Genomic DNA, 15,863 nt, shown 5'->3' on the forward strand with positions numbered 1-15,863 from the left:
CAACAGTTAAAGCACTCACTCAGCCTAAGAGCATCTCCTTTTCCAGGTGGATGATCTATAACTGGATTGTGCACTGTCCAGGGCAAGTCCCCTTTCTGTATGTTCCTGTCCAGCAGTATTTTGGAACAGAGATAAAAATATTGTAGTGCAAACCCGAGGGAAATAGTTGGCATAATTCTGTGAGAGAGCTTGAATCTGGGTCTGAGGGATCCCTCATGAGTGTCTTCAGTACCAAGCAACTGTCGTTATTTCCCTCTTGTCAAATGAATACTTAAATATGTATAAAAAATGGAGCAGCTCCATCAGGAGAGATGAGGAAAGAGGGATATCTGCTGCTTGTGTTAAAGCTTTGTGAGGACATTTATTGTTCATTTGCTGTTTGAAGGTATTACAAGATCCTGGCTGTTATAGGATGATGACATAGCAGCATTTGTTAGGAGAGCCTTTTGCATCTATTTTTTATTTTTTCCAGATGTGAGACAGAAACTTTTGTGTACGGATCTTGCTGTGATCTTTAGCCTTCTTCTTGGTCTCAAAAGTTATTTTGGTCTATGGGGGTCAATGGGCTTGAAGGGAAGGACATTTTTACAGTGCCTGAATGATATCTTCCCTGAGGAAGCAATGCTCCCTTCTGTACTACATGAAGGGAAAAAAACCAAACAGTGACACTTCAGATGCTGATTATGATGAGGGTTCAGGAAAGGCCTTCTCCAAGACTGCTGCAGGGGTTGCCACAGAGAGAAAGTTCATTTTGTGTCTTTGGGTAATAAGTTCCAGGACTGGCAGTGATGCTTATCTGCTCCCTCAGTCTTCATGCAAAAATTATTTTAAATTTATGGTTGAGACCTCAGGTCTGGACACCATTTTAGTGCATTTTGAATCAGAGTAAGTAACGATTTAATTGTCAATACACATTATGTAGCAAAATGTGAGTTAAAAGGAAGCCAACTAGCAGGACTTACTAAATGGCCAGGACTCCACATTAATGCAAAGGCTACCTGCTTTCCCCTTGTAATTTTAGTATATTTACATTCAATTATTTTTCATCCAGCTGTCTGCCTTTAGAAATTAATACTGATTTAAAGTACTTCCAAACATGTAATTTATCTTTTTCACACATTTCAGCAGTCCATGCCTCTAGACTGCTGTCACAGGCATCCAGTCACCAGGGCCATGGATCTCTCAAATGTGATTTATTTTATTCCAATAAAAATTTGCAGACAACCCAACACCCCCTAGTCACTTCTTCCTGCCTCCCTTTGTCCTTTCTCCCTGTTTGCTGGCTCCATACATACAGCTTTTTAACTGAGAATCAGAGTTCTCAGTAACCTCTAGTCACACACGGCTTAGGGAAACCTTCTGCTTTTTGTCTTGCCAGTTATTAAATTATCTTCAGGTATTCTGAAGTTAATGTTTCTCTTTAAACTGACTTGTTGAGCTGCCATTTCATCTTGAGCAAGCTGTATTGACAAGCCATGTTTTTCTGGCCTCATTTCCCTTGGCCACTCACAGTTCACAAATGCTTTTGGGCTCTTCACCTCCTTCATTTTCAAAGCCTCCCACAGACACGTGGTGAGGGGAATCTTAGCACAAGTATGTCCAGAAGATTTTGTTTTACTGGTTTTCATGGTGGTGGGAGGAGGCAAGTGCACAATGAAGCATGGCAAGACTTGGCGCTTCCAGACACAGAGAGTAAATGTTCTGCATCCTCTGCTGCAGTTGCTCAAATGTAGATATTTTACAGCCTGTCACTTAATCCAGCTGAACAGCCCTGTCACAGAAATAGGTGCTCAGGAGTAGTCCATCTTCTCACTATTATGTTATTATTCTGCACAGTTGATATTCTGTGTTTAAGCAGAGGTTATAGAGGCAAGGAGGGAGAGAGAAAAGTGTGAACAGAATACATGAAAGTACTTTTGATGTAAGTAAAACAATGCCTTTTTTCTTGATCTCTACAAGCTAAAGTAGGTGAAATGGAAACAAACCAATCTACCTCTACCTAGCAATAGCCACAGGGGGAATTTTTCCCTCAGTCTGGCTAAAATGTATCAAAACTTCTGAAACAAGTAGGTTTAGTGGAAAGTGCAAGAAGGATTAATAATAACTGGTCACCATTGTACCTTCTCTTGTAAAACAGATATATTAAATCCTGTGCTTCAGGACACACAATGTAAGAAATATTTCCTTTGGTCCTGAAGTGTGTCATCTAGCCTGCAGCACATAGGAATTATCTTTAAATACTTCTTACACAGATTAGCATCTTTTGTAGTTTTACCTTCCTACAACAGTGCCAAACCAGTTATAGAGACAATTGCTGAATCTGACAAGAGATCTGACAAGACTACCTGGCTTTGCAATTTAGCAAACTGATGCAGTGGGTAAACATCTTGTGTCCTGCACTAGCATTACAGACACAATTTTTACCCTAATTTTTACCATTACAGACCCTGGAAAATACCACATTCCAAAGGACTTTCAAGTAGACCCTTAAGCCTGCTTTGCCTGCACAGCCATCCCAGAAGCTTACCCCAGAGGAAAATGGCATATTATGAAAGAGAATTTTGGAACAGCAGAAAGGATATGAGCTTCTGCCAGTGGGAAATTATTTATTCAGAGATTGAAAAGAAAAAAAAAAAAGATAAAATTGAGCAGGACAGATAAGGTTGTTTATTTAAACAATTTGTGGCTGTATATCTGATCTCTCCATTAACTCCAACAAAATGCTGACACCATGCCCTGTTTTGGGGCTGACTCTGTCAGGCAGTGGCACCATGGGGAACAAGGTGCTGCGCTGGTCCATGGCTTTGAGGCTCCCAGCTCCCCACCAGGGCACGGGGCTCCAAAACCACTGAACGTTTGGTTCACCCTTGCATCACGCTCAGGGCATATCATGCAGGAGGAGTCTGCTTCCTTCCCAGGCTGTTGCAGATGTGGCAGCTCTAGAATGGCTCCTGGTGACAGAGCTGTCACAGGGAAGGCAGGTGGCACCCCAGCCTGGGCTGATTCATCTTCTGATTTCAGCCCTCCCTAACATTTACCCAGTTTCTGTATTCAGTGTAGTTCTTCTCCTTTTTCTGAGGTTGCTGTGCCTTTTTGAGAAAGCCTCTTGCATGCTCACAAAGGATAGATGAAAGTGCTCTCTCTCAGCAGCTGGACTGGCTTTGCTGGACTGTTTATTGGTCTTAAACCATGAAAGGTTTTGCAGACACATTTCACTGTGACATGTAAGAGCTCTTACCCAGTTCTCTTGTGGATGTGATGTGAATTTCATGTAAGAAAATACAACAAACCCAGTCAAGCTGTTCTGTCTTTGTCAGTATATTGATTTAAGTGAATATTTAAAACTCCCAGAAGACAGTTACATGGTTCCAAAGAGACTTTTAGAACCAATGTTAAAGAACTGTGAAGAAACAAAAAATAATGGGGGAGTGTGAAACTTAACATTCCAATAACAATCCCTTCCAACCCTGCTACAGGGTTTCTCTGTTAAATTTTATCTATGTAATTATATCTAATATTGTCCTCCATAGCCTTGAATTTGCATTTGATTATGATACACATATATTTTAGTTCTGGCCAATAGACCAAAAATAAAATACAGAATAAGGGATAAAAGACTCTCAGATATCACTTCCAGACATGCATTCTTTCTCATTTAAATAACTACTAAAACCCGTATTTATTTAAAAAACAGGCAGAGCATATGCATATATCAAATTATATACCAAATTGTCTACCTGTGTGTATATGTGCAAAATAACCAGTCTGGTGATAGTGGGTTTTTTAATCCTTCTAATGAGAAATAAGGGGCATAGCTGCATAAAGCACCTTAAGGTTTCCTGTCAAATTACACCAGCTAAAGGGACTCCCAGCTCATGCATAGCTGATCACATGCCATTCCTTAAACAAGATGAGGAGAAGAAGGGGACAAAAATACATGCTGTGATTGGGATGTTTGTGATAAAAAAAAAACCAAAAGGCCTGGCAATTTAATCTCAGTCCTCTGGGTTTGTTTCCACAGCCAAACAGAGGCTGCCTGAGACTACAGTTGGGAAAAATAACTTAGAAGAACTATGAAGTTCTGCAGTGGTTTCCCTGTAAGAACAGTGGGGATAAACCCCCCTCAAACAAAACCCAGGTGATATTGAATAAGTTTACAGGATACTTTGCCTGCACCCTGAGCTCCCATCCAGACTTCTTCATCACCAGTTAGAGCCACATTTTATGTGCCTGGTCCCTTTAAATGAGAGGGCTGTTGCGTAAGGTTCTATGCAATTTCCTCCTTTTCTCAGAAGTTCCCAGTCTATGGCAGTTTTACCACATTCTTTTCAGGGGTGGACACAACTTTGTTTTCCCAGGAGATTTTGACAGGACATATATCTAAGGCACAGGCTCTGAGTCCAGCCTGGTTCTTGCCGAAGGACTGCTGGAGAACCTCACTTTACGACTCCTCCTCTTGTTTTGCAGCTCTTAAGATGCTGAATAACAAAATGTTTTTCTGCTTGGGGGCACTGCTGTAGCACCAGGCAGCTTTGTTTAATGAATCTCAATACTTAAGCACAATGACAGAAAGATACAGAGTCACATCAGAGGGGAGCTTTGTAGTTATGTGCCATAATCTCTGCTTCCTGACTGAGGGGAAGCAAAGACAGCACTACAGAAATCCTGGGGAAAGCTAGTATCTTTCTTGGCATAAACCACAGGAATAAGGACACCACTTGTAATTTAATTTCTTGCTTGACTGGATCACTTATTACATTTCCTTGTATTTTGGTACTTGTTTACATTATTCATATCCAGTTAGGATGCTGCGGAAGTGCATCAACTCATTAGTGAGTGATACAAACAATTGTGTTCCCATGTAGGGATAAGCAAGTGTTGTTTATCTACTTAGCACCACACTCACACATTGTTTTGGTTTCAATTTCCTCTGTGAGAGAAATAAGGAAGAAACCTTCACATTTAAAGAGTGTCAGATACATAAATACGTGTTGAAGGTTACATCCAGTTAAGCACCTAAACCCCTGGATAGTTCTTTATATTTCAAATGGAAATCAGATTCCAACTCTCATAAGCACACCCTTAGGGGAAAAAAACCAATCCCCACACCCATGTTGTGAGTGTTGCTCTGAAATATAAAATGGAAATGGAACGAAGAACTAAAACACAAGTCTTCTAGAGGTCACTAACATTTTTTAAGTCAAGAATGCAATTTGCCTCTTTTCTATTTTCAGTGTGATGTTTCAGCCCATGCCACTGTTGCTCACCTCACCTCAGCAGAAACTAAGAGAGCTGTGACATTGCACGAACACGTGATAATTCATGTGAAAACACTTGCTAGAATAAACATGCAGGGTGTTCTGCAAGCATTTATTCTGCAGGGGTCTCTGAGTCACCTTATGATTTCATGCATCTTTGAGCTAATTTAGGGGTGAAAAATTTGAGTACTGAAGGGTATGATGTGGATTCCTGATATTCTTTATAAATAAGAACAAGATTATAAAACGGCAGCAGTATTATACACATATATATACAGTAAATACTGGAGTTTGTTTTTTCCCTCAAATTAAAACACCTGAAAAATACTTAGATTCAGCCCAGAAATTGAGTGCAAAGTTACTAATGTGAAATGCAGAACTTCTGCTAATTTATTTAATCTTCTTCCTTGCTTAGGGACACATAAGAGGCACATAGGAGCCCAAGAAGGGGACAACATTCACATGTCTTCTCTTTCACTGATGTGAAAGGCATTTTGCATTCTGGCTTGTCCACCAGGTTTATCCCTTCTTATGATGAGCTCTCCCCTTTGTTCAGGGATGCCTCACAAAGCAGAACACCACAAGACAAACTGCAGATGTTATGATCACATGCTGACAAAGCATCTGGTTTTTTAGCCAGACTCTGTAATTCACAGATAAATCCTACCCCCAGAGAGAGAAGGTGGTCTGTCTCTGTTAAGGGAATGTAGGTAAGTATGGCTCTACACCCTCTTCGAAATAAAATCTACAGATTCAGATGTGTTCATTTACAAATACCTGTATCTGGATATGATGCATATGGCAAAGCAAAAGCTAACTTCTGGTGCACTACTCAGTTCAAAATCTGGATGTAGTCTTTGCTAAATGTCTGTCTCTCAGACATGTGTAATGAGCAACTTGCATTCTTATATTTTTGTTCTTGGCATTTTAAGAGTTTGTAAAGGGAAGAGTGACAAATTTTAAAATATCTTTCTTGGATTTCTGATTGACTTTTTGACTTTTTTTTTTTTAGCTAGTATGGAGTGATGTTTTTTTTCACTTGTCTTCTGATTCTGTTTTTCCTCTGCCCCAAACACACTGAAAACTATTCACACCCAGAGCAGAGATCTGACCACACTCCCCTCTGTTCTGTGTGTTCTTACCTCTGTGCCTCAAGGACTCTGAATAGGCAAATTCTTCATTGTCAGATCTCTTTTGAGGTTTTTAGACCAAGGTATATCTGTACAACAGACTCCACCACACAGAAGACATAGTGTCAAAAAGTCACTAATGAACATGGCCAGCATGAGAAGCTAGGTTCTCTCCTGTGCCAAAGGGCTCTAAGAAACCACTTTCAGTGTGGGTTGAAAGTATATTGTATCAATATAACATCTGCCTCCACACTAAAGTTGTTAAGAGACTATTTAATTTTGAAACAACAAGTCAACTAATTTTTCAGGGTATATATGTGCTCTGGCATTCAGCCTCCCACACCTGACAAGCACAGGTTAAAAGTCATTATCTCTGTAAACAGCAAATAATCGTGCAGGCTGAAAGCAATCACACAATTTGTCACTTTCAAGCCCACTTGACAACTAAAAACTCCAGGTTTCTTGTTAGTTCATTATAGATAATTTACCATTTCTAGCTTACTGCTTCAGTTTATCTCTTCTTAAGCTGTTTCCCCTTTTCTGCTCTCTATGATTCTTCTTTTGTGGTATGCAGGATGTGGCTTTCTTCCACCCTATAAAACTATCCTTACAAAGAGGAAAAAAGAAAAGAAAATTAATTACTGTCTGCTGGATTCCTTGAGCCAGATTTCAAGGTCAGTTAAACACTAATGTCAGCACCAGAGAAACTGTCCCCAGTGCCCATGGTTTGGGGAAAAGGGGTGAGAGTTGTCCCCTTCAGCAGCAAACTATTAGTTTAGCACAGCTGTGCTGCAGCACCACAGTCAGAGATGTCAAAGCTGATCATAAACGGTATCAAAACAAGTGCCCCTTGATCTCATTACAGCAACTTCTCACTCGTGAATTGTTTGCTGGTTTTTGCAATTTCAGTCTGATCAGCCCCAGAGAATCACAGGTTCAGTTTAAATAACCATCTACAAGCCATATTCTAGTTAGTAGATCCTCCTATTTACCCAACACTATTGATCTTTTCTCATCCTTGGTGTATTGAAGCCAGGAATCTTCACACTTTCTTACTTAGAGTTCTTGTTAGTCTTCCCCTCTACTTGATTGTTTTGGGTTTTTTTTTTTTAATGTTATCTTCTGACCATTTATTTTCCTGGCACAACCCAAATCTTCAGGTGGCTCCATTCAGCCTGCATTGACTGGCTCACAAGCCCTGCATTCCCAGAGAAATTATTGTCTGGAAATTGGGACTTATTTCACATTTCTGATATTTTTTGCATCTCAAAGTCCCCCAGACAAGTTGACTAACCAGACAGCAAACACACCCAGCCAACAACCAATCAAACCAAAGAAAGCAAATCCTAGAGTCTGTGGAAACCCCCACAGAGGGATTATCTACCTCGAGCAGACTGACAGGGACTGGCAGGGAGCTACACCTGCAAGTGCAGCCACCCTCAGCCAGTGCCCAGCGAGCAGTCGAGGCATGGGGCTGGCAGCAGCCCTGCTGAGCCAAGGGCTCTCGTGCCCAGCTGGCAGCTTCCTGTGTGGGCTCAGCAGGGACTGCGTGTGTGTGCAGCCACAGCTCGTGTGCCTGGGCACTACAGGCTCTGGTGGAGCACAGAGTGTGGCCCCAGGCATCTCTGTGCTCCCCAGACAGTGAGCAGTCCTTCCCCCTTTGCTTTCCCATATCCTCTGAAACATAAGGCTGTATACATTTCTTAATCCTTAGTGTTATATAAGTTATCTCAAAAATCTCTCCTGCCACCGTCCCAGACAACCAAGAGATTTTCCTGCAGCTACTTTGGGTTATCATAGCTTGTAAATCCTCAAATGCTTTAAGCTGCCCTAAGCTAGAACTGACACTCAAAGCCTTCCTTTATCCCATGCCATCACTTTGCCTATGCAGGGACAAGAATTCAGACAGTCATGCTGTGAACTCAAAATGTAAAATAAGACGGGTTTTTTTCTCCTTTCTTTTTCTGGCATGATTGTGACCCAGATTAGTTGTCCCTGTCATTCCCTGCCAGATGACTGAATAATTGCACCAAGAGTTGTGCTGACACAGAGGAGGTGGTGAAGAAGCAGAAGGGAGCAGTGAACAGCTGGCTCCTGCTGCCCTGGGGTGACCCAAAGTACACACAGCCTTTGTTCCATCTTCACTATCCAGCTCAGTGCCAGGTCTTTCTGGGCATCCTTCTGGGATTATGTTCTCCTTGGTCACCTTGACCCTTCTGACCTCTTCAGCAGATGCCCACACCTCAACATAAAGCATGTGCCATGAAATCCCTCCTGCTTCTCAGTCCTCTGTGGGTGATAATTACCCATATGCCTCGCTCTGCTGGCTGAGGGTGAATAACCCTACAGACTTGTACTGTTCTTTGCACCATGACTCTTAATTTTTCTCCAAAACTTGTTGCTATGCCATTGATTAGCATAATTAATTTCGAACCCAGAGCAATTATTTCCAGACATTACCTAGACTGGAATTCAGGACTTGTGTTTAAAAAATTAAATTTTACCAAGAATCTGTCCATCTTCCCAACTTCATCTATTGGCTTAGAAATCTTTTATCATGTCCTAGCTCATATAAAAGGCATTGAAAATTCAGCTTCCCATCCTACAGGAAAAGGACATGGCCTTGCTTCTTTTTATGTAGATATCTTTTGATCCAGCCATGACAACTATGTACATAAAACCTGACCTTTCGAAGACACAAACACCTGCAGAGAAACATGCTTCTTCCTAGGAAGATGCTAGAACTGGAGAGGCATGAGGCTCTGGGACGAGAGTTTAGTTGAGCACTTTAGTTGTCTGGTTCTTCACATGAGGTTTGCTTACCCTCCCAGTCACCTTGTAGTGCACCACTGGAGCACTGAGGAGGTGAAATGCAGGCCAGAATGTTTCTGGTGTTGCTGAGATATTCCTTGGGAGTGCAGAGGACAGCAGCCTGAGTGTTGGAGCAGGAACTGCTCTTGAATGTGAGGCAGTGTGCCAAGGGTACATGGTACAAAGCTTCTCCTTTCCTGTACTAAAGCTAGGGGTCATATATAAGTTCTTAAAAATGAGGAGTTTATTCAGGGCTATCACTTAACTTTCCTTGAATATCCTCTCCTCTTTACTTTCTTCCTAATGTTGTTGATGGTCAGTTGTTTCAAATGAGATTGCACAAATTCTGGTGATGTGCTATTCTGTACTTTTTTCACGTGGGGAATGAGAAAGTTTTTTACAGCTTGGAGTACATCTAGGGAGGAGGATCTCTGACCATTACTTCAAAAGCACAGTGTACTGCATCTCAGTTTTCTTGGGCACCAGATAGATTCATTTTGTTTCAGGGGTGTTATTGAGCAGAGAGAATAATTCCAGAGCAGAAGGTGAATGTTTCTAGTTTCACAGCTGTGCAGATATAAAACATTGCAGATAGGAATTTACACTTCCTATAATCCTGACACAGCTGTTTGCCTCATGGGATGATTCATTTACACTTAAGAGGAAAAATGGTGGCAAGAGTGACTCTTCCCTCTGATGCTTTATATTCCTCACTGCAGATTTCAACAGGCTTGTTACCTACTCTGTTCTGAATGACTAGCCAGAAGCATTTTTCTGCTTCAAAGAACATAAAGTAAAGCAATTAAGCCACTTCTTTCAGGAACCCTCTGCACTGCCACCCTGTTTCCTCTGCCAGACTCCCTGTTATTGCACCCAGGAGTTCCTTATAAAGCAACTCAGACACTTTCATGATGGTATGCCAGCTCCTTGTTCAAATGCACAGCAGATCCATCCTGCCTCTGGGCTCAGGATACAAATAACTACTCAGCAGGAATTACCCTTGAGAAGACTGCCTCCAAAATGACTCATTAATCCTCATATTGTAAAGATAGGCAGAGTACCTAATTTTTTATAACCAGATGTATGTGAAGTGCTCTTACTGCCTGCAAGGCTAGGAGAAAGAATCAGGGATTCATTGCCATCATTAAAAAATAAAAGAAAAAAATAAAGGTACAGAGATCTGGGCATTAATTCTGAACCACAGCTCTGCAGTATTAGCACACACTACTAGGAAGATAAAAGAAAGCCTATAAGGCTACTTCATATTCAATGCATCAAAAGTGTTTATTATTTACACAGTTGACATTGATTTGATAATTGGAAAATAATTCACTGAAATACTATCAACACATGTACCACATTTCCCATACTACAAATCTAAATTTCACTATAAATTCTAATTCTACTGAAGCATGAACCCTGAGATTTAGGTGATTTCTGCTAGGTATATGCTGTGCATTACCATGTGGGGATCACCCTTGACCTTGATCAAAAGGCAGACCACTGCTTTGATGGAGCTTGGCACGATTTTAACAACAACAATGCAAACCAAATTCCAGAATGCAAACCTGGCCAGGCATTTGGGGGTTGCATACTCTATTAGATGCAAATTCCGTGGCTGATTTTTGCTGAAGAGCACAACTTGAATCACAGTAAGAGAGGAATTTGCTGTATTTTGAACATGTTTTGAGGTATTTTGAGCTGCTTGAGGAAGCAGGCTTCTTTCTTCCTTTCACTTAGGAGAATTTCATAACAAAACCAACCAATGCCCCAATCTTTGAGAGCAAACTGCTCTGAGCTCACTACAGGGATATATATGAGTATGAAGAAACACAAAGGGCGTGCAGCTAAGTAACCCATAAGTGACAGCAAATGGCAGCAGCTGAGGAATGATGGCTGCCAAAGCCTGTTGACTCAGAAAGATCCAAGTTCCAAGCCATGTTCTGAAACAAGTCTTCCACCTCTTCCCTGGTCCTAAGCAGGGCTGTCTGTGGCTGTGTGCCCTCCGTTGAGTGTACAGCAATACATGTGTGTGAAATACATTTAGCTCTGGGATTTCTCACAGATAAACAACTGTGCATCACTACTTGTTTTGTAAAATTAGCTCCTGTGACTGAACAAAAAGCACAGGAAGTAGAAAGCTCTTATTCTCTCAATTGATAAAGAAAAATGGAAGACTATAGAAATGCTGAATATTCTGTCTAATCAGAAGCCTAATAATCCCTGTAACTTTAATAGGGTGAAGGAGAGAGCATGCTAGATAAGTTCCTAGTCATGATCACTTTAAATTTTCTAATCTCAGCGATCCCATTACACCTGGTAAGGAATTAAATTTTTCTAGAGGCTTCAAAGTAATCAGGTTGGCAAAATTGCTCAGCAGAATGTCTTATTTGTGTTTTATTCATAATAGTTCAGAAGTCATCTCAAGGCATCTACTGCTCCCAAGTGGGTATGCATATGTTCTGTGTACATCATGCTGTGCTCCTGTGCTTTAGTACGTGGTGAGAGGAATGGCTTGTTTGGCTCATGTGCTGAGTATGTAGTACATGCACACACCATCCATGAATCTGTAATTTGGAGGTACACAGAAGTCTGGCAAGCATGCACTATGCTGTTTGATGGGGAGAAATGCTGAATTTCTATTTGCATTTTATTTGCAATACAATGATGATTTTATTTGATTTTTTTTTTCAGAAATTCAGTGATACATTCCATGTGCAAAAATACCTGAGATTTTTGTCAAAGCACGTGCTTGTGTGTATATTATTTTTATTGATACTGGGGAAGACAAATGAGAATTTCCATCTCCTTGACAGGGCAAGGAAGAAAAGGAAATGAAATGGAAATCATCCTATATTAACAGCCCAAGCTGCAATCTGCAATTCTGTATTGAATTACCATTGCAGATAGAGTGCTTAGGAGACTATTCATTTTGTGTCTACCTCAATAAACCCAATGATTCCTTTAAAAAAAAAGAATAGCAGTAAAATCACGTCTAATGAAAGCTAGTGACTATTCAGCCAGAGTTCCAAAAGTAAAAGAAACATTTAGAAAAACATATTAGGGGAGGAGAGACAAAGGAAAAAGCAGCAGCTGAGTACATATTAAAAACTCCACCAGCAAAAACTTCTGGTGAGGCTTTTGTAAATAAGATGTGAGGGGCAGATGCTCCTTTTTTCATCATTTCATCCTATGTTGAGAATACCAGGGGCGAAGTTCCTCTGACAGCAAGATGCACAGCAGCCCTTGCCATCTGGTATGTAAAGTGCATCAAGGCTCAGCACAGGAAGCAGAATGAACATCATGAAAATCTATTTTAACCAGTATTGTGCTGGAGCCAAGGAAAAATCTGTGTGGAGGTTGAGGTGACAAGAGGATGAAAGGTGGGCAAGCCCACAGGCATAGGTCAGGGACAGGCACCTACTGAGTGGTATAGCCACCATGTGTGCACATGTGTATAGCCACTCACTGGGTGTGTTTTTCTTTTCAATCTTCAGGAAGAGGCAGCCAGAGTTCTCGCCCACCAGCCAGTGTCCGTCGGCACATGTGCAGCTTTGAAAAATCCCTGCAGTGAATGTGTAAGAGAAGCTGCATGACAAAGAGTGGTTTTACCCCTTGCTTTCTTTTTCTCATTGGTTTATCATGTCTAATGATGGGACAAATGTGGTGCATGCCATTAAAGATGGGAAATTTGCTTATGTCCCCTTGTTTCACACAATACTTTAAACATTGTCCAGATGTGATGAAGAGGACACTGAATAATTTTTTGAAGCTTTTACTTTTTTATTTCTAAATGCCTACAACTTTGAAAATATGTCCTCTTTCTTGTACTAATTTTATCTTCTTTTTCCATTCAGCCAAAATTTTTCTCCTTTTTGTAGTTTTGCATAGAGATGACATTATCCTGTGTGCTTTACGTGGCAAGACACCTCTGCTGTGCACAGCTCTTGCTTGTTAGCAAACTGCAGCTGCAGATCCAGCTGAGGGAACACAGAATATATTTATTTGGTGGGATTTGCAGAAAACAGGGAAATCACAAAAAGGCACGTGTAAATAAAACCAGCAGGATTTGGTGTAGGAACAAACAGCATCTCAAAATAACAGCAGTGAATCTTTTTTCTGTTGTGATTTCTGAAAGATGTTCAGATTCTGCATAGTTCTGCATTCAGCAAACAATAGTAAAGTTCAGCTCTTCAGAAACAAGAAGTACAAATACTGCCCCTCTCTGAGCAAACACAAACACGGTGCAGAAAACAAGCAAGCAAAACCAGAAAGACTTCACATCATTTCTTCCAGATCTGTGTTCATTTCCATCTGATAAGCAGCAGATGTGTAACAGTCTTGCTCCCTGCCCCAGGGAAGATTGTGCAGTGACTCGGTGGAAAGATGCCTGTGATCCACTGACACAGCATTTTGGGCAGTGGTGCTCGCTGCAACCAGAGATGCTGTTGCACTGCTCTGAGTAGTGCAAAGCATTCTAGCTCTGTGTCTGTCTCTGAGAGTCTATGCAATTTGTGGGCATGTGGCAACGATGTTAATTCAATCCCACCTGCCTCTCTGATTTGCAGATCAGAAGAAACCCACAAAATGCATCATATATTTGGAGCAGTCCTGATGGCTTTATGTGGCTTGTGCAGCAAACAGATTTGGCACCCTGAAAGGCAAACTATACACAGGCAGTGTAAGGAGCAGTACAAACTATTTGTTTCTATATTCTAGTTAGAACAATATGCCTCTTTTTTCTGAACTGGAACAAGTGCTGCAGATTCTCAGGGCACAGATCACCAATTGTCTGTCTGGAAATTCAAATGGGAGTCCAAAGAGTCATACTATTAGGAGGCAAAAGCAAATGCAAGAACAAATTCTATTCAAAAAAGCACAAGCACAAGCTGTGAAACTCCTGAGCACAGGGAAAGCTGAACCTCCTGCTTTTTGCATGACCACGCTTGGGATATTTTTTTTTTCAGTTTTGAAAAAAATCCTTATCCGCATGAGCTCCTGAGAAACACCTCTGGTGGGACTCCAACCTGTCAATGGGTCTGCACATGCTTGTGGTAGCTGCCCAGATAAGAACAGCTTCAAGAAGCAGGGCAGTTTTTCAGATCTGCTGAGCATGAAGCTTGCTATTTTGGCTTCTCTGCCTGTCTCTGCCCCTCAGGTTTCCCTCTCCCGCCAGCCAGGGCTGATGTGTTCAGAGGCCTGGCAGAGCTGCACTGTGGCTCAGGGAAGGACACGTCCTCCATCTGCAGCCTGAGCTCCCTGTGGCCACATAGCCCAGTTTGAGCAGTAGACAATTGTCCATCATATCACCAGCTGCCCATCACCACCATCTGGTCTCAAGCCTCAGTCTCATTCACCAGAACTCCAGCAGTCTGTAAGGCCAGAATTTCCTTAGGAGGCCCTGCTTCATCATCCCAATGTGCTAGAAATCACCACACATGCTATGGATTCCCTCAGCTCCCACCTACAAGCAAGGAGATGTAAACCTTGAAACTGTCTTGTGTTTTGATGCATATAACACTTAGCATCATTTGTTTCACCAATCTTCATCTCCATTCTCTGTACAACGCTGGAGATGATTAGAAATGCAGAATCATCAAAATATAGAATCATAACATTTTATTACGATATTAAAAAAACCCAGAGGCATCAGTTTGGAGTTTCAAGGCTCTTTTCTTCTGAAGCTGCACATTTGTTACCATGGAAACTTTCGGATACACCCAAAAAACCCACAGGCTTTCCAGGCTGCTTTATCTACTGCAGCATATTAGGGAGAGCTGTACACTACAAACACGGGGCCTCATGACTAAGCTTCCTGTGGCAGCTTGGCTAAGTTTGCCACAGAGTTAAGCACTTAAAATGCTGGCATGTTAAGGCATGTTAAACTGTTAAGTTTAACAGTCTGATGGCTGTTTAAGCCCCGTTTAAACTGTTTTGAATTTATTTTATTCTCAAGTATACCAGAGAATTTGACAAGTTATTGTGGAAGAACGACCTCATTGACCACTACTCCTGCAAGAGTTGCACACTTTTTGGCAGGAAATACCCAGGGCAACAGTCTTTTTTTTTTCACAAGAAATTGCTCCTTTTCTGATACAGCTATTAACTAGGAAATATTCTGGCTGTGCAGTATAATTTGGCCCTTTTTTAGCTTCATTTAGAGGTCTCATTTGGGCATCTCTATGCCATGTGAAATACTTTTCAGCCGTGGTGCTAATGCCTTCGAGACGCTTGAAAAAAACCAGAATATATTCGGATATTTTAGTTGTATCTCATGCACACTGTCGTATGTCTCCAGTGTTTTATTATTGCTGTTCACTATACAGCTTTCAGCTTGTCAATATCTTTTTGGTAAAAAACATTTTGGCCCAAATAATTTTCCATCAGAACCACAGAGGATTACAGAAAGCAAGGAAAAACCTCCAACTGTCCTAATTACTATTAAACTGCATTCATAGGAAAGACCTACTGATCTCTGCACCATGGTGTGGTGCTTTTGAGTGGGGAATACAGAATTCACGGGCAATCTTTGTGGTTTTATTCTATTCAAAGTTCATTAATTAGTGTTTCTTATTCAACAGCAGCTCCATGGCATTTCTTTTGTTGTCATGTTTTTTGAAGGTTATTGATCTTCACAGCCTCCCAGTCCTGCAGACTATTTTGC

At 41.2% G+C, this 15,863-nt stretch overlaps 1 protein-coding gene across 8 annotated transcripts in view; it reads left to right on the forward strand.

Moving 5' to 3' along the window:
* The window catches only part of GRM1 (glutamate metabotropic receptor 1), a 182,013-nt gene that overhangs the window by 154,885 nt on the left and 11,265 nt on the right, over positions 1-15,863 (forward strand). For 2 of the 8 annotated variants that reach the window (XM_064413641.1, XM_064413640.1), the window contains exons 9-10: positions 11,610-11,648; positions 12,697-12,777. The exons of 4 other annotated variants lie outside the window; for them this stretch is intronic. In XM_064413641.1, the coding sequence (XP_064269711.1) occupies positions 11,610-11,648; positions 12,697-12,757 (100 nt within the window). In that variant the 3' untranslated portion in view covers positions 12,758-12,777. The remainder of the gene's footprint in view (positions 1-11,609; positions 11,649-12,696; positions 12,778-15,863) is intronic. 2 more of the 8 variants (XM_064413643.1, XM_064413642.1) reach the window with 1 other exon arrangement.

This window comes from Passer domesticus, chromosome 3 (genome assembly GCF_036417665.1).
Source record: "Passer domesticus isolate bPasDom1 chromosome 3, bPasDom1.hap1, whole genome shotgun sequence".
Lineage (NCBI taxonomy): Eukaryota > Metazoa > Chordata > Aves > Passeriformes > Passeridae > Passer > Passer domesticus.